The 18,076-nt window shown below is 52.8% G+C and overlaps 1 protein-coding gene across 1 annotated transcript; it reads left to right on the top strand.

Annotated features, from left to right (window-relative positions):
• Window positions 1-15,377: 15,377 nt before the first annotated feature.
• HOXC11 (homeobox C11) lies at window positions 15,378-17,633 on the top strand. Its single transcript, XM_003405059.3, has 2 exons — window positions 15,378-16,159; window positions 17,401-17,633. Exons 1-2 carry the CDS (start codon window positions 15,484-15,486, stop codon window positions 17,631-17,633), a joined length of 909 nt encoding a protein of 302 aa, XP_003405107.1. The 5' UTR covers window positions 15,378-15,483.
• Window positions 17,634-18,076: the final 443 nt, after the last annotated feature.

Genomic DNA, 18,076 nt, shown 5'->3' with positions numbered 1-18,076 from the left:
CCCCTTCTCTCTTTTCCCCACCCCCACTTCACCCACTCCCCAGCGTAGCCCTTTGCCTCTGGCCCGGCAGTCTCCACCTCCCGACCTTCAGTCCCAAACACAAGGACCAGGGCAGAGTGTTGGGGCACATCCCCAGAAAGGGCTGGAGGCCAAAAAGTGGCTTCTTGGTGCAGGAAGACCTTTTATCCATAAGCTCTTTAAGGTCCAGTCCTAGCCCAGTAGATCCTGGGCTGGTTTTCAGTGAAGGAGCCAGCAGTGGAGCCTGCCTCCACCTACTCCCTCTTCACCCCACTAGACCAGAGTCCCCCTGGGGTCCCATCTGTTGTCTTGCCCACGCCTGGAGCAAGAGGGGTGAAAAGTAGACTTGATGGGAGTTAAGTTCAGTCTACACAGTGTGAGGACTGCTAGCTTAGAGGTCTTTCCCCTGGGAAGATTGCTGGCAACCCACAGAGCTTCCCACTATCCCCCCAGCATACAGCTTCAAGTCCCTGTGCAGGATCATGCAAAGGCTCAGGCAAAAACATACACACACCTGAGTCCAGCACGCCCCTGGGCATACCCTGGTCTCGATCCTGCACTTGCAGGCAGGAAGCTTCATAGCCCAAGACAGCCCTGAAGAGTGGAGGTACAATCACACATCCCCACCGCCATTGGCACCTGACACACTTCCCCACCCACATACATTTGCCCCACCCACATACAAGTTCTCCCTAATCACCACCACTCCAGCTGCCCACACTCTCCCCTGTGGGCTGGCCCTGGGTATGAAGCAACCCCCTTGCCTGGTCATCCATTGTACCGCTTCATGTAACCTCCCCCCCATGACCCCGTGGATGCTGGGGTGTTGGATTTGAGCTCCACCACCCCAGTCCAACTCCCACAGCTTAATAAAGATGAGAGATGAGAGCACTCCAAAGGGGTGGGGGGGGACAAAGATATGCAATACCCTTTTTCTGTCGCTTTAAGCTTGACTTTTGTGAGCTTCGCTGTCAAACTGTGTCCTGTCGAACTGTGTCTGTCACTAGTACCTAGTGTAGTCCCTGTGGGTAGTCACCCTTCCCAGTTCTCTGTAGTGTGCCCTCCTATTCAGATGTCCGTCTGTAGTACGTTTTCCCTTGATATAGTCCTTGTACAGAGTTGTTTCATTGTATTAATATTAATAATAATAATTAAAACATGAATGTATGATGATGTGATTTTTTTAAGAACAATTTTTAAAATGAGCCTCCACACGTGGTCTCCTCTGCCCAGAGAGAATGAGATACCCAGCTTCCTGGCATCTCTCCCACTTTATTTTCTCCAGTCCGAGTGAATCATAAAAATAATAAATGTGTAATAATAAAGGAAGAGTGGCAACAGGGGCAACAGAAATATATGGGCAACCAAGGTCTGTTGATGAGCTGACATCCTCCATTCCCAAGCAATGACTAGCAGAAAGAAAATTGGGGGGTGGTAGATTGGGGGATGAGAGGAAGTTCCAAGGAGTCTGGAGCTGTAAAAATAATGTAGACAGCCAGGAGGAGACCAGCTTCAGGGCCAGATAAAGGAGGTCTTTGAGGTGAAGCCTGGGTAGAGATGTGAACGGGTTGGAGCTGGGACTCAGAGCCATGAAAGTCCCCTTGGGGGGGCTGGGGTGGGGGGTTTGGCAGGTTCTCAGACCTAATCCATGATCCTAATCCTGAGCTTCACTCTGAGAGAACATTTTGTGCGCTGCAAAACAACTGGGAAGGGGACTAAAGACCCGCTGGAGCTGGTTAATTAGGCTCCACCTCTGAAAGCCAGCTACCCCTGCCAGGCCACAGCCAGGGAGAGGTCCAGGTCCAGACCAGTTACCACGTCCTCCATAAGCTCTTGAGCCCCCAGGCACCTCCACCCCTCCACTGGCCTCTTCCTTCCCAGCTGGAAGCCCTCCCTGTGTCCCCACCCTCTGTTCCCTGTTTTCCTTTCTTGCTGCCTGGCTCCACTCACCAAGTCTCCTCCAAATTCCTCCTCACCCTCAGGCCTGATCAGGAATACCAGGGGCCCCTGTGAGCCTAGCCTCTGAGCGACGCCTCCTGCCCTGAAACCTTTCTTTCTCTCTCCCTCTCCTTTCTTACCCCTGCAACTACAGCAACTAGCGAATTTAGACCAAATCTCATTCTCCCTTCATCCCTAATCCCAAACTGCCCTGTGCAACTGGGGTGGACAGAAAGGAGATCGGAAGCCTTGGAGGTACTCCTACAAAGCCCCACAGAGTGCAGGAGAGGCAGGGTCCAGGACAGCTTCAGGCAGCCATGAACTGGGGGAGGGGCTGGACCACTGCGGCCAGGTCTGAATAAAGGGGCGGTGGGGGGTGGGGGGTGGTCACAGCCCCAATGAATCCAGGCAAGAGGCTACCTGTTTCTTGAGGTGTGTCTACACAGGAAGCGGGAAGAATCAACAGTGGAGGCATTTCTGGCTAAAAAGAAGGGAGAATTTTTTGGGGGGGGAGCACAAATAGCTGGCCCTTTATTCCGGGAGACACTCTTGGCCTGAGGGAAGGCACCTTGTTGGATTGTGTCTATGCAGGCCCTTAGACTCTGACTGGAGAAGCTGTTAGAGAAGGAAAGACACTATATTCTCCTCCCTCTGGCTGAAAAACAAGTCGTTGGGTCTCATGGCCAAAGAAGAGGTCATGGTTGGAGCTGTTGCCCAAACATTCCAGGTGAGGCTGGATCTGGGAGAGGATTACATCTCTTCTGCAACGTTTTGTTTTATTTAAGCCCCCAAACTACAATTTATTCCACTAACTATATGACAAAGCACCCCCTGTGTCTCTAACTAGGTCTTGAAGAGCTAGGAAAAGGGGGGGATTGTCTAGATGATTTAGGTAGAAAATAATTCTGCGGTCGTGTGTGTAAGCTTGTATCATCCAAATGAGTTGTGTATTTGGCCCTGATTATTCACACAGTTGTTCTACTCGGCTGACTTGCCTAGAAGCAGCTAGGTTATTTAAAGCCACTATCTAGCTGGCGGGAGATAGGCCCGGCAGCCCGGGTTCTGAAGATGCTAGTGAAGCCGGAAACCTGGCCGGATAGATGGCTCAGACCCCAAGCGAAGCAGAGACACCCGGCCTCCAATCCAGGAACAAAACAAACCCTGCGGACCTTGGGTTCCGGCCAGACCTGAGCCCCCACTCACCCTCCCCGCTATGTCCAGGAAAGCAGGAGCCGCTTTTAGACCCCTGCAAAGCGGGAAACGCACCTCGGAGCCCCCAGCCCTGTCTGCGCTGCGGACACACGGGGGTGCCGGTGTGATTTAGCGCGGAGTTGGTCTGCAGGCCGGGTAAGCGGAGCCTTAGGCCGTAGCAGCCGCCCTTCTGTGTCTGCCTCTGTGGAGACCGCCTTGCAGGTTTTCCGCTAGCAGCGTGGGCCCCCGGCCGCAGCCTGGGCCGCTTGCGCTCCCCTCACCGCTGCGGCCCCGGCCCCGCGCTGCGCTAGCGGCGGCTGCTCCAGGGGAGGCCCCGAGACAAAGGCGCATCTGTGGCTGATGGATGACGTGAGCGCCTGGGTCGCCCCCCACCACACTCTGGAGCCCACAAAGTTCGAGCCGATGCAGAGAGTTCTAGGACCAGGGCCCGATTCCCTGCCAATCCCGGCTCGGGCCCGAGGAGATGAAAGCCGGCACCCTCACAGCCCTGGCAGAACCGTGTGGCTCCCTGCCCAACTGCGCCGGCCGCACTGGTTGCCGCTTGCGGGCCTCCGGGCCCGGCGAAGAAAGGGATGACCCCTGCTGGCGGGAGCAGTGGAGGCGGCCACCGCGAGACTCGGACCCGCCCAGCCGCTCTTCCCTGCGCAGCCCTGCCGGGGGCCGCAGCATAAGTTAGTGGGAGCCCTCGAAGAGCGGCTGGCGACTGAGGCACTGCCCCGGCTGCGGGAACCTGGTTTTTCTCCGAAGTGCCCTCCCTCGGCCCGGGGCTGCGGGAACCTGGTTTTTCTCCGAAGTGCCCTCCCTCGGCCCGGCACGACGCGTCCTCTCTCCGGCGGCCCGCCCACCCGCTTCTCACCGCCGCTGCTCTGCCCCGAAGGTTCCTAAGGCCTGCGCTGCCGGATGGAGCCCGGGACAGGAGCCGAAGACCTGGACTTCGAGGAGACCAAACAGGCGGACCTTTATCTAGTCTGACCCAGCCCGTTGCCGGTTGGTGATTTCTTCTCTGAGCCAGCCGGAGACAGCTTCCCGGGGTCTCAGAGACCAGCCTTCTCCTGTCAGTTTCCCTGATCGGGAATGGAGAACTTCCTTTAGGGACAGGTCCGCGCCGGTGGCACCCACCGGCAGTGCTAGCTTGGAAAGCTCCCTATGAAAGGTGCATAGTCCACGTAAGGAGAGGAAAACATGTTCACTAAAATACACACTGAGTACTAGCCACCATAACAAGTATAACGAGTATAGTATATTGAAAAACACTCTAAATGGCACTGTTACCTATATGTCATGTAAATTCTGTGTGTGGGAAATACATTTCTCTAAAAATATACATACAGAGGCACTTTTTAAGACTTCATGGGAAAGCAATCTACTGGGAAAAGATTACATAGAGCATGTGTATCTACCAGGTGCAAAAACTCATTTACCTGTACAAACAGTATACTTGCATGTATCATACACAAAGTATATACTTAGCTACTTAGCTAAAAACGTGTGTTTAGCTACATTTGCTTATACACTCCATAGGGCATGTAAAGTCAGTGTGTGAAAAATGCATTCAGATATTAATATCTCCACATAAAATATTGCATGGAAAACACATCCTATCGTATGTACACAAAACGCCTATCTACCCAATGTACAGAAAATAGATTCTGTAAATTATGTCTACATACATGGTGTACATGTACCAAACACATAAATACATCGAAAGTACGTTCTTTGGGTTAACAGATCATTATATTTACAATACACATTTCTCAGGCGACCATAAAAACTGTAGCAGGAGAAAGCTCAGGCACTGGCCATGACAATCTCCATCAGCTGCGCCTCTTTCTTGTCCTTCTGTATATCTGTTTGTCTATTATTCCCATCTTTTAAAGCCCCCTTCTATGTCTACACATATGTTATTTATATAATCAGAGTCTCCTTTCTCTGCTTCCCCACTGCATCTCCTGTCTGAAGTCGGGGTCTATATTTAGATCAGTAAGCTACATCATGCCTGTATGGACACATTCTTCTAAATCTAATATAAATATATTATAGAGCTATTCTGCAGGCCATTTAGGAATGGGGTGGGGGAGGCAGCGGCCTGGCCAGGCGTTGTAAGAGGCAGATTGAATCCTGATTTTGTGATGAGTGCTCAGGAGCTCCTGGAGGCCCCACCAGCTAAGGTTTGTTTAAATTTTTTTTTATTTATTTTTCAGTTCTGAGTCTAGGGAACAGCATGAAGCAAAGACTGGACCTTGGCTTTTATGTCCCTCTTAAACCGGAGAGAAACCCCTATTTCCTCCAAAGACAGCCAGGGCAGCCAAGTATCCTGGCCTACTTACCTCCTGCTCCCATCCTTATCGGCCAGGTCTACACAAGCAGCAGGGAAAGGTGATTCAATAACCCAAGTTTTCCTCTTACAAGACCCACTCCCAATGCTTTCTGAAAGGCAATAATAACCTAAAGCATTTTGGGGTGCTGAATTAACTCTTTTGATCTCCTAAAAATTAGTCTCATTTGGGTCTTTCCTTAGCAGCTGAAAATCAGGACTCCCAGATTCATGCCTGTGGAAAAATACCTTCAAGGACTGTGCAGTCACAAAGAGCAGAGATACTGTTTATGAGTTGACGGATTCCGTGTAGACACGGCCATATTTTACTGTCGAAAAAAGGAATCAATTAATTAACACCTTGCGATTCCCTGCCCCCACCCCCCCACCCCCGCCGGCCGGCGGCTGCTCAGCTGAGCCCAAGCGGCTGAGATAGATGTGCGTGGCCAGTTGGCTGGTCTTGTTAACAAGCCTCATCATAAAGATGGAGATGATAAGGAGCGCGAGGAAGCCCTGGCTGCCGAGAGGGGGGGCTCCGAGGACCCAGCCCAGCAGTCTGCGGGGCAGCGGCTGACCGACCAGAGCTGGGTGCTGGCCCTGGCACCCGCTCCTGTTTGTATTTATCCAGAGTTTTTTCCTTTTGCGGCATTCATGCTGTGACCAAGGACCAAGTAATTGCCTCTCTCTCCCCCTTCCCTGAATTTTTCTTTTTTTTTTTATGAGCCCCAGAACAAGATTAAAAAAAAAATTAAAAGTATATAAACCTCTGGCCGTGAGTGCCCGCGTTGCCCAAAGCCCGGTTTGTTCCGTGCCCCTCTCCCTGTATTTCTCTGCGGTTCCCTTTCATCTCCATCTGGCGCTCTCTTCCCTCCTTTGGCTTGCTCTGGGGCTTGGTGGCTGCTTTTTCTACCAGGTTGGCGCTGGCTCTGGCCCCAGCGAGCTTGTTTAAAAAAAGAGGGAGAAGAAAAATAAAGCAATAAATATCACCTGGTTATCTTGCTGCCGAGTGAACACCCCAGATAAGGCTGATCCATTGTAAATAAAGTTAAAAAAAAACCTTGGGTGTAATTGCTGGTTTGGGTTGTAGAACTTAATTTTGTTTATTCTCACCAAGGTTCATACTTAATGGAGAGATATTGATATTAAAGGGCAGGGGGAAATTTTTACTTTATAGTCATCTATTAAAAGCAGGAGATGATCTGGGTCTCCTTTAAAGGGACCTAAAAGGTGGAAGGGGGTAAGAGGACAAGAAAGGGAGGGGGGAAGGGAGAAATATGACTGAAGGGGAACAAAGATCTTTGCCTGAAGAAACAATGTAACACTAGACAGAACTATAAAGTCTGGGAATGTAAGAACGCAGGATTCTCTCAGCTTCCCCCATTTGGAATCCTGTCCCCCGCACTTCCTGCTGAAATCCTGACCCTGATTACACAGCGGTATTCAAGGAAGAATTCATGCAATTATCCGGATAATTGTAGGGGGAGAGAGAGAAAGTATTTTCCTTTTATTGTCTGACCCTCTCTGGTGGCTGTGCAGAGGAGGAGGGCCAGAGGTATATACGTTATAGAGGAAAAGGAGGTGGCAGGGTCTCCCAGTATTACCCTAGTTCCCCACAAAATAGCCCTAGGCAAAAGCTAACAGATTCTGGAACAGACGCAAGAAGGGACAAGAGATTTTGAAGGCCTTACAGTGCTCCAGTTTCATTTTCCAATATAATTACTTTGCTTTACTTTGTCTGCATAGACCTGCCTCTTCTAGTATTGTAATCATCACTAGTAAGTGGATAATAGATAATTACAGGGGTGTTGATAGTATTATTTTATAGCCACACAAGATATGATTAGAGTTAATGTTGGTGGCTCTGTCTGAGCCTGACAGGAAGCAAGAGGCCATGGAGTGCAAGATACAGAGGCCCTGGTAGTTTTTTTCTTATTTTTACGTGTGTAAATCTCTAGAAATCCCTAATTTTGTAAATTTCCTCCTCAGCTGTCTTATGGAAAATCTCTAGGATTTTAGGGGCTAAGAGCTTAGAGAAATTCAAATAACAGTTCTGAATTTGAATATCCCCTTCAGTCTCTGGATCTGTGGGGCCTGCTCTCCCTCTACCCCTATCTATAGATGGCTTCACCCACAGCCCAAGGCCATCAGGCTCACTGGGACTTGGCAGGTGAGACCAACGAGGGGAAGATAGGATTTTATCAAAACCAAGTTCATTGTCAACTCCAAGTGGGCACTGGGCCCAGAGAAAAGCCTCCTTTGACCCCAAATTGGTTTTCTTTCCTACAGCCGCCTCCCCAGGGACACCTGGGTGGGGGCAGAAGCCAGGCTGGGGTTGTGAAGATCAGTTGGGGAGGAGGTTTAAAAATATTTTTGTTGTTTTTTGAGATCCAAGGAACCAGAAGGCTCAGAGAGAAAGAAAGGCAGAGACAGAGAGACTGAGATAGAGGCAGTGCCAGAGAGCCAGGAGTTTGAAAAAATGGAAGTTTGAAGCCATGAAACTGGCAGGCAAGAGTATAAAGAATGAGTGAAAGGAAAAAGGCAGGAAGAAAAAAAGGCAGCAAAAAAAAAAGAAAAAGAAAAGGGTCAAAAATGGAAGAAAAATAAGGATAAAAAGAGAGAAATAGATAAAAAAAAAAAAAGAAGAAGAAGAAGAAAGAAAGAAAAGAAAAAGACTGTGTGAGAAAGAGAGATGGAGGGTAGGAGGCAGAAACGAGGGTCCGCGGTTGGTTTCGCTCAGCTCGGCTGTCTGCAGCAGTCTGGGTGGGCGGGTGGCGCCATGACAAAGTGAAGGTCAAGTTAGCATCGTACCTTATAAGGAAAGCGTCGGTCCTCCATTTCAGCCTTTCTCTCTGCCAGGACGTGGCCGTAGCATTTCTGGACTTGTAAACACCGGTCTCTTTGGGGCCTTAAAAAAATAAAGACCCCCCCTTCCTTCTTTATTGGGGGTGAGCTCGGCCGGTTGGAGAGGCGGCAGACAGGGAAGTCAGCTAATGAAGACTCCGGGAAACTTTTCTCTCCTTTTCTCTCTGTCTAGCTCTGCTCCCCGCCAGCCGGTCCCCTCCCCGTCTCTCCCCGCCCCCCCCCACCCTCCACTTTTCTCTTTTTTCTCTCCGTATCTCTCGGTCTTCTCTATCTCCTCACCGCCCATAACTCTGGGCTCGGTCTCCCCCATCTCTCCCACTGCAGACTTCTAAATCGGTTCCACTTCACCGCCAAGCGGGGCAGGACGTAAGAATTCGAGAGAAAATTAAACGTCATAAAGAAAAGTTCATTTACAACTTACGTGTCTGAATATTACCTTTCCGTCCGAAAACAAGGCCGGTACACTCGGTAAGGAGGAGGAGACGAGAGGGAGCAGGGCCGGGAAGGCTGGGGCGGTCAAAGCCTTGGATTTATTTATTTCTCAGATCCAGAAGCTGAAATAAAGGGGAAGAAGCAGGGAAGCGAAAAAGAAGAGGGTCATATCTGCAACTAGCAAAGGCGGCTGCAGCCAGTGGGCCCGGGAGCACAACGCGCCCGCGCGAGAATCCCTTACTTCTGCGGCAGCGAAGTGCGTGTTCTGCGCGGGCTCAGCCCAGGCCTGGAGTGCGGAGCAACAAGGATATTAGATATTTGTTGGACTGAGGGAGGGGGGCAGGAATGGAGCGAGGCAGGGAGAGACCGAGGATGAGGTGGCGCCGCAGCTGGTCGGCGAGACAGAAAGTGAGCTCTGCGGTGGCGGCAGCAGCGGCCCTGGCGACAGGCAACGGGCAGTAGCCCGGAGGAAGGAGCCGGAACTGGGATCCATTCCCTCTCCAGGATAGCTCTGGGTGAGAGAAAGGCTGGTGTGGGGTATCTGCGGAGGACTCACCTCCTTTCTCCCGGACCTCACAGCTTGTTTTAGCCTCCTCTGAGCCGGGGGAGCCCTGTTTCGGCCTCGCCATCGCTTTTGTAATTGGAATTCTAACGATAAGGTAAGGAAGAGATGCTCAGAGAGCGATGATGGAGGCGCTGGGTTAAATCTGATGACCCACAAGTCCCTGATTGTTGTCCCCTGCAGCCTCTACAACTGGAACGCTGCCCTCTGGGATCAGCCCCCTCCCACTTTCCTACCTGTGTGAGGGCACCTAAGGGCTACTAGGGACCTGAAGTGGGGCCTGCTTCAAGGGTGGGAGCAGCCAGGAGCAGAGGGGGTGGTCGGTTGAGCTCCCAGGCCTCAATGGCTGGCTCCCCTCCCACCCCGAGTTCTGATAATGAAAAGCAAAAGGGGAGGATTTCATTATTTCTCTTGGTGTTAAAGGATTCTGGCTTTCCAAACAGCTTCTGACCCCAAGATGTAAGGTGATAAGCATCCCTCCTGCAGATATTTAATCTGGGCAAAGTGCCACTTAAATCCCACTCCTTAGGCTCAGGAGGTGAGAGGGTGGCCTGGGTGAGGAAATTTGCTGCCAGGTAGCCCCCTCCCCAAAGGACAGGGCAGGCCCTCTTTGACAGTACCTAGAGTTCCATGGAATGTGTTTTAAAGGTTGAAATGGACTGGGGAGACCCTTTCTGATGCCCCCTCCACCCTGGAAAGGGGAGCTCCAGGAAGCGAAGGGGTTTCTGAGTTGGGGAGCTTCCACCTAGTGTGGGAAAGACAGGATAGCCAGTCTTCACCCTGCAAAAATGTGCTTCATGCCTGTGACAGAAAATTAGCAGCCAGTTGGGAAATTTAGGGATTTGCAGGGGGTGGAACAGGGCCAGATACCATGCGGAAGGCAAAGGTTGAAGTGTGATCCAGAGTGGATGGGGGAATCTGAGGGGGTAAGGCTGGGAAGATACCATCCAAACCCATGTTCTCAGAGAAGCGAAACACACAATGGGCCCCAATATTGAAAAACACCAGAAGATCTGCTTCTTCGAAGGGACATAAACAGGCCAAGCGGATGCAGGTTAATAAAACCTGCAAAAACCCAGACAGGAACACTTAAAATGTCCCAGAAACAAAGAGCACCGTGACAAATTCTCACCCAACACATAAGTACACGCACCAGAATGTTCCCAGACACACAGGACTTCCCCACCTTAGCCCTCCATCCTTGGTCACTTAGGTGTACCTGCCTACCGCCAAAAGCACACACAAATTAGTGCACTTTCCCAAACCTACCCACAGAAATGCCTGGGGAACAAGGGGCAGGCGCCCTGCTGCACAATTCCTCACAGAGCCAGGCCCATGTCTCCTGAGCCTCACTAATGCACGATCCATACCCGGAGATAAAAGTCTAGACAATAGACGGCTGTTTATGGCAACGAGGCTCTCCAAGTTTGGGGCCAGGCGATAAATCTCTGGCGAATCTTCCTGTAACTCAACTTCTGGCTGTTGAGAACCGCCGAGACCGCAGAGAGGAAAGCAGCAAAATGGGGGAGACAGCTTCCCGACTTGGGCCAGCGCAGGTTGCCACATTTGCCCCACTCAAGCCAAACGGTGGGTTCACACTGTGGAAGATTTTGAATCAAGCTTCAGAACACAGGCGAGTCAGGGCTCCTGGCTACCAGCCCCGGCTTCCCGGCTCCTCCGGAAATCAGTGTGAAATGTGCAGGCTGATGGCAGCGCTTGGAGGCTGGGACAGGCCCACAAACCTTTCTTGCAAGAGGCAAAGGGTCTTTTTTGTTGATGACCGGATTCTTCTTGCTATGTGTCACCTGAATTTTTTCACCCCACACCTCCCTCCTCTCTCTCTCTCTCTTTCCCTCTCCTTTTGGATTGATAGGCTGTCCCCTTTTGCATTTTCAACCCAGGCGTCTGATTACAAGTAAAGAGTCACTGAAGTTGATCTCATAAAAATGCCGCGAGCTCACTTTGATCAGCGCGGACTGGGTCCGAGCCTATGTTGGCGCTAAAACTGGGGAATGGCGGCTCAGGGCCAACCCAGCCCCTGCTGGGCGCCCGCAGTGAGGCCGGAGATTCAGGTGGCCCAGTGTTGCAAGTCTGCCCAGAAAAGGCATTTTCTGTACTGCTACAACCAGGTTTAGGAACCAAGGCCTAGTAGTCTCAGCTTCATTTCCAGACTGTTTTAAAGACATTTCCTTCGTTTTAGAGCATTTGGTGAGGGGGGCAGTGAAACTGGCTCATAAAATGGAGTTTTTATGGGGAGAAATGGGGTCACTTAGTTAGCATCCTGGGACAATCCCTCTGAGGAAGAAGCTGGGTGGGGCCTTGGGGCTGGAGGAGCTGCCCTTATTTCACCATCCTCCTTGGAGCAGGTCCACCGGCTTAGGTGGTCTGACTTGGGAGACCTTGGGCTTGGAGCAATGGCCAGAGCTGAGGAGAAGTGGGGACTGTGAACCGGCAGTTCCCACCTCCTTCCAGTTCTCTGGCTGGGGCTGAGGGGTGTCCTGGGTACAGGATAAACTGTTGGCCTGAAAATTCCAGAGCACACTAAAAGGATTATTAAATGCATGGATAATGCTCCAAGAGAGAAAAATGTACACAAAAAGTACAAGCTGATTTCTTTTTCCACCAGCCCAGTCTTGGTACTGCTGAGGGTGTCCTTGCATGGGACTCTCTCAGCTTATCTTTTCATTGATTCCATGCAGGGTTGAACGCACGCACAGTCGTAGCCTGCCAGGCTCTAACGGGCCCCTTTTTCCTCCCAGCTCATGGTCTGTGGGGTGAGCCCCTTTCCCTATCACAATTTGTTCTCTAGAACCCAGAACAGGGGAAGGAGGTAGACAAGTGACAATACCCAGAGGCTGTGCTGGAAGCTTTCCAGGTCAGATTTGGGAGACTACCTGTTTCTGAAGCTGCCCCTGGTGTGGGAGGGAAAGGCTCTGAGTCCATGGCCTTGGCTAGACTAGCACAGCAACAACCCAGACCACAGCCGCCTGCAAGAGCCAGTGGAGTGGGCAGGATGACCCTTCTGCTGCGGATTTCAGGTAAAGGCAAGATCCCAGGCGGGTAGGAGGGCCTGAGGTGCCCACAAAGTGAGAGAGAGAGAGAGACAAAAAAAAAAAAAAAGCCTCCACTCTAAGAATGAGGTCTGCCTGGGCTGTTGGGTAGGAATTTTGGGGACCCAGATGGATGCCATGTCAAGGAAGGCACTACTGCCTCAGCCCAGAAACATCTGTGAGAGGCTGCAGCCTGGGGCAGGCAGCTCAGCCAATGGCTTCGGGGTGGTCTGGACCCAGGGCTGGGCAGGGAGGTCGGTACCACACACCATGGGCATTTTTGCCAATCATCACCTCACTGACCTTAGCAGCCAGGGCCTTCTCTCCCTGACCCTAGCAGCAACTGCCGGTTGCTAAGATTTTTTAAGCTGCTGAAAAATTAAGTTAGACTCAAACTAGAAAAAAAATCTTAAACTTCGTGCCTTATTTTAAGGGGAAAAGTAGTGCTTCCTAGAAGCCTCTGTTGGGAGACCCCAGAGTTTCCTGGACATCAAATCCTTTGACATTCTTTCTTGCCTCCCTTTTTTGTTTCAAGGAAATAGGGCCTCCAGCAGCTCCTTGCAGCCACTGGGCTCACTTTTATGGTGGCCTAGGAATAAACTTTCGTGGTCAAATTCAAGTGCTCAGGCCCACAGCTGTCTCCTCACAGGAAGCCCCCCCCCCCCATCATCAGCCCTGGCGGTGCTGAATTCGCCTTGGGGACTTGGGCTCCACTTTGCCTGGAGACCAGGATGGGGGAGGAAGCAGAGCCTTGGGGGAAAAGCGAGGGAAATCAGGAGCTAAGCCTCTGGACCCTCACCCACACCTCTGCAAGAGATGGGGGTACCTCTACCTCTGGCTTCCCTCTTGCCAGTTCCTATCACTGCTTGGGGAGCATTTTGCCTCCAATAAACTCGAATTTAATGAGGTCAGCTCGAACCCCATAAAAGCCACATCCATAGTTCCCCACCATTATAATTAAAACGCTGGCCCCAGCTCGCCCTATAAAATGGGCTAGACGAAAGAGGAAACGCCACAGTTTTTCTTCTTGAGGCCTACTCCTCCTGACTGAGAAGTCCCGCACTTTAGCACCCCCCATCCCAGTCTAGCTCATCTTTGCCCTCAGGTCAGGTATGGCCAGGATCAAAGATAGGCTTGGAAAGCAGTGCCCAGCTCTGAGCAGGCAGAGGGGTGCTGGAGGTCTATCTCTGGGTATTTCAGAGCCACTCTGAGGTGTCCACCCCAAGGATGGAACCAATGTCTCAAGCAGACTCCACCCAACTTATTGTTCTAAAGGCAGAGCAAGTTTGGAAGGCAGAAATGTTAAGGAGAAGTGGGGGGGGGGTTATTTGGAGACAAGTTACCATTTTTTTGTGTCCTCATCTGGTTTTGGGGCCTCAGCACCCCCTCCCGCTTCAGTAAGGAAAATTAAACCCAAATAACTTTTTAAAAAGTGGAAACCAATTTTAACCAAGTTAGGGGTACAGAGAGTGTTCGGGCTATTTCTGAATTTCCCTGAGAGCACAGTGGGCTGAATTCTTGGGAGCTTCAGTCCCTCCCCTCCCCAAACAAATCCTGCCCTGATGGTGCCTCGAGAGAGCTAGTTGTTCTGGCCCCTTACACCCACTCTAGAACCTTTCAATAAAGTAATTTGCCTTCTGTCCAGCTGTGTCCTGTGGTGCCTAGAGGTATGAGAGGGGAGAGGGAGGGCAGAACCATCTGCCCCTTGGGCTATAGCCATCCAGGAGGTGGGCAGACATGGAGAAGGGCAGGGCAGGGCAGGTCTGAGAAACAAGAGGAAGGCACCAAAGCATGGCTGCAGCTCCAGGAAGCCAGGCTGGGGGCTTCCACTAGGGAGTGGCCCCTGCCATGCCCTGCCCTGCCCTGCCCTACCCTGCCCGCCCAGAATCCACAGGTCCGTTCCATTGCGTTGCTAGTCTGTCCTGGAGACCCAGCCTGGCCCCACCACCCACCACATAGCCCCCAAATCATACAACAGTAGGAGTCCCAGGCCCCCCATTATACCCTTCTCTGGCCAGACACAGGGCTCCTTTTCAGCCTCCTGGCTTCGGTTGAGCCCTCATCCCACAGAGCTGCGACAGAAAAGATACATGGCTCTCATTCTCAAACCCTTTTCTTTGGGATTTGGGATTTAAAAATCCACAGTGGATGTAGCTTTCTGCGCATTGATTGACAATAAAGGCAGGCATGAAATATTCACCCAGGGCCACTCTCTCATACTAAATATTTAACACAACATTAGAGAAGGTTTTTCCCAGACTTCGCCAGGCACCGGCTGGGCGGCTGGCGCACTGCTCACCACTCGTTTATGACTAATTCGGAGTCCCTAGTCGGCGGCAGAGTAGCAAGCCAGCAAAGTTGGGACAGTGGCTTCTAGCTGCGCTGGCTCACCTTTGGGAAACTTCAGATACTCTTCCCAGGGAGTCTCTACAAAGGTGAAGGGGATCTTTACACCCAGCCCCTGCCGGGAGAACTGAATTCTTCAAACTCTTGCAAACAGGCACTGACCCTCTGCTGGTTGAAGGGGTAAGAAAGAGTCCCCCAGACTTGGCGGGTGGGTGGGGGTATTCACTTCTGGAGTGGAATCAGGCAGAGGGAAACAAGTCCTAGGCCCACAACAGATCACTGAGAGGAGGCAAGGTCCCCCCATGTGTGAGAGCCCACCTCCTTCTCCCAACCCCAGAAAAAAAAGAGCAGCAGCTAGGAAAAAATACAATTACCCCCTCCCAGCCGCCGCCCCCGCCCACGCCACCGCCCACCCCACCCCAACCCTCTCTCTCCTCCTTTGCTCGCTCTGTGGAATGGAGAGAAGGGGAGTGACGAGAGGAAAACGAATACAAATCTGCAATTGATTTTCATAATGTTTCTGCGGTGTTTGCAAACCAATCGCCTGAACGTCCCCGATCTTACCTAAGAGAGAACCCCTCCTACGTCTGCGAAGTGCTCCGAACTGATATATGACAATATCTACTTTGGATCACGTGCTTGGGGAAAGAGACTAAGACGGATAACGCGTCATCTCGCCTTCCCAAATTTTCCCCCCTCGCTAGATCGGGTCCAAAACCTCCATCCGGAGCCGGGAGGAGAGGAGAACGATGTTTAACTCGGTTAACCTGGGCAACTTCTGCTCGCCGTCGCGCAAGGAGAGGGGAGCCGATTTCGGCGAGCGGGGGAGCTGCACCTCCAACCTCTATCTGCCCAGTTGCACTTACTACGTGCCCGAGTTCTCCACGGTCTCCTCTTTTCTGCCCCAGGCCCCTTCTCGTCAAATCTCCTATCCCTACTCGGCCCAAGTGCCCCCGGTCCGGGAGGTCTCCTACGGCCTGGAGCCATCCGGCAAGTGGCACCACCGAAACAGCTACCCCTCCTGCTATGCGGCGGCTGACGAGCTCATGCACCGGGAATGCCTGCCGCCTTCCACAGTCACAGAGATCCTCATGAAAAACGAAGGTTCCTACGGCGGCCACCACCACCCCAGCGCCCCGCACGCGACCCCAGCCGGCTTCTACTCCTCAGTCAACAAGAACAGCGTCCTGCCTCAAGCCTTTGACCGTTTCTTCGACAACGCCTACTGCGGCGGCGGCGACCCGCCAGCGGAGCCCCCCTGCCCGGGCAAGGGCGAGGCCAAAGGGGAGCCCGAAGCGCCCCCGGCCTCGGGACTGGCGTCTCGGGCTGAAGCAGGTGCGGAGGCCGAGGAGGAGAACACGAATCCCAGCTCGTCCGGTTCAGCCCACTCGGCCGCCAAGGAGCCGGCTAAGGGAGCCGCCCCCAGTAGGTAGCAGCGGCCGGGGACCAGGCGGGCAGAGAGGGAGGGAGAGTGAGAGTAGGGGGGAGGAGAGGGGAGCGGGTACTGCCTCATGTTTTGGGTCAGTCCGATTTTATGTGGAGTTTTATAAGCATTCAAAGGATTTTATTATAACCTACAAAGCCCTCTTTCCCAACGACTCGACTTTTTACGATGGAGAAGGGGTGGGTTGGGAGGGAGAATGACTCTTTGGAAAAGCCGGGTGAACCCCCCTTCGCGTTATCTCCCTCGGTCTGTGAAATTTTTTAAAGCGTCACCATCGCGAGTGATATTAACTTTGATCGTGAACTTAGAGGAGCATTTAAGGAAGGCTGCGGAGCCGGACTGCCGGGGTGGGAGGGAGGGGAGGGGTGGAGGGGGAGAAAGGGGAGGGCGAGGGAAAGACACCGGGAGAAACCCGGAGAGGGGGAGAGGAGGGGGACAGAGGCAATGGAGCAGAACCTGGGACTGGAGAGGCAAGCCAGGGCCGCTCGGCTCCTTTTCAAAACTATTTTTCAAAATGTTCAAACTATGCTTCCGCGGGTCCTCGAAAAGAAACCGGAGCAGCCGGTGGTCGGCGGCAGCAGGGGCACGGGATGAGGAGACTCAGGACTCCTCTCCGCTCCAGCCCCGGGTCTCAGCATTTCTCCCAGGTCCCTGACCTCAGCGCGGGCCCAGCCCGGCAGCGTGGAAGGAGCGGCCAAGCGCGCGACCCGGGGAGCCAGGGCCCCAGAAGCGCCTTCTAGTGCCTTTGGTGTCTGCTCGGTTGCTTCCTCCTCGCCTCCCCACTGTTCTCTCCCGATCTCCCTTCTTTGAGCCTGTCCTCTGCGGTTCCCCCACATTTCTAAGGGAAGAGAAGGGTGGGTGTTCAGAGCCACTAGGAGGGCCGTGCGGGAAGAGGCAGAGGGCCCAGGCGGCGCAGGCAGGGGGTCCACTGGGACGCACGTGGTCCTGGCTGGCTTTCCTTCTTCCTCAGACCCCAACTCGCCTGGAGGAGGGGGAGCGGGTCCCACAGTAGCACGGGATTGGGATGAGTAAGACCTGGCAGGGTGGTCGCAGCTTCCCCAGGCACTGTGGGCGGGTGCGAGGAGAGCCGGCCGGCCTGGCGGGAGGGCTGCCTGGTGGTGGGGCTGGGAGAAGCGCCGCTGAGCGCTCAGCGGGCTAAGGTCTCCCGGGTCTCACGTGTCTCTCTCCCCCTCTCCTCGCACTTGCCCCCTCCCCCCTCCAGACGCCCCCCGCACCCGCAAGAAGCGCTGCCCTTACTCGAAATTTCAGATCCGGGAACTGGAGCGAGAGTTTTTCTTCAACGTATATATCAACAAAGAGAAGCGGCTGCAGCTGTCCCGGATGCTGAATCTGACGGACCGACAAGTGAAAATTTGGTTTCAGAATAGAAGGATGAAAGAAAAAAAACTGAGCAGAGACCGGCTGCAGTATTTCTCGGGAAATCCTCTACTGTAACCCGCAGATCTGGCCCTTTTGGGGGAGGGGGAAAGGGGAAAATTATTTTATTTTATTTTTATTTTTAACCCGCCTGGTTTCCGCGGGTGGAAAACTGGACAGTGGCCAGGGCTGGCCCCCACTCCCGTTGCCGGCACTTCCTTCTAGAACTTCCTTCACCTTCGGTCTAACTCTCGCTGTGGGACAGGGACCAGGCTGGAAAGGGGTGAAGGGAAGCGTCTGACCCACGGCGAGTGGACAAGCTGGCGCTGAGGCCAAGACTCTTTATTTAAAAGGAAATACACCTCGCGACCATGTCTTGCTGCTCGGATTGGGGGGTGGGGGGAAGGGCGAGAGTAGTGGGCTCCTGAGGTGAACAATCCCTGAACTAAAGACCTTCCCTTGCCCAAGTGAAAAGATCTGCTAAGACTCCGTGTCTGTGAGGGGAGACCTCTTGAGCTCCC

This window comes from Loxodonta africana, chromosome 4, assembly GCF_030014295.1.
Source record: "Loxodonta africana isolate mLoxAfr1 chromosome 4, mLoxAfr1.hap2, whole genome shotgun sequence".
NCBI classification, from domain to species: domain Eukaryota; kingdom Metazoa; phylum Chordata; class Mammalia; order Proboscidea; family Elephantidae; genus Loxodonta; species Loxodonta africana.
This window is presented reverse-complemented; position numbering and strand designations above follow the sequence as displayed.

Coding starts and splice junctions, on each gene's coding strand:
- HOXC11 (XM_003405059.3), top strand. CDS start 15,484: ATGTTTAACTCGGTTAACCTGGGCAACTTCTGCTCGCCGTCGCGCAAG. Junction 16,160..17,400: donor GGCTAAGGGAGCCGCCCCCA/GTAGGTAGCAGC, acceptor TCCCCCCTCCAG/ACGCCCCCCGCACCCGCAAG.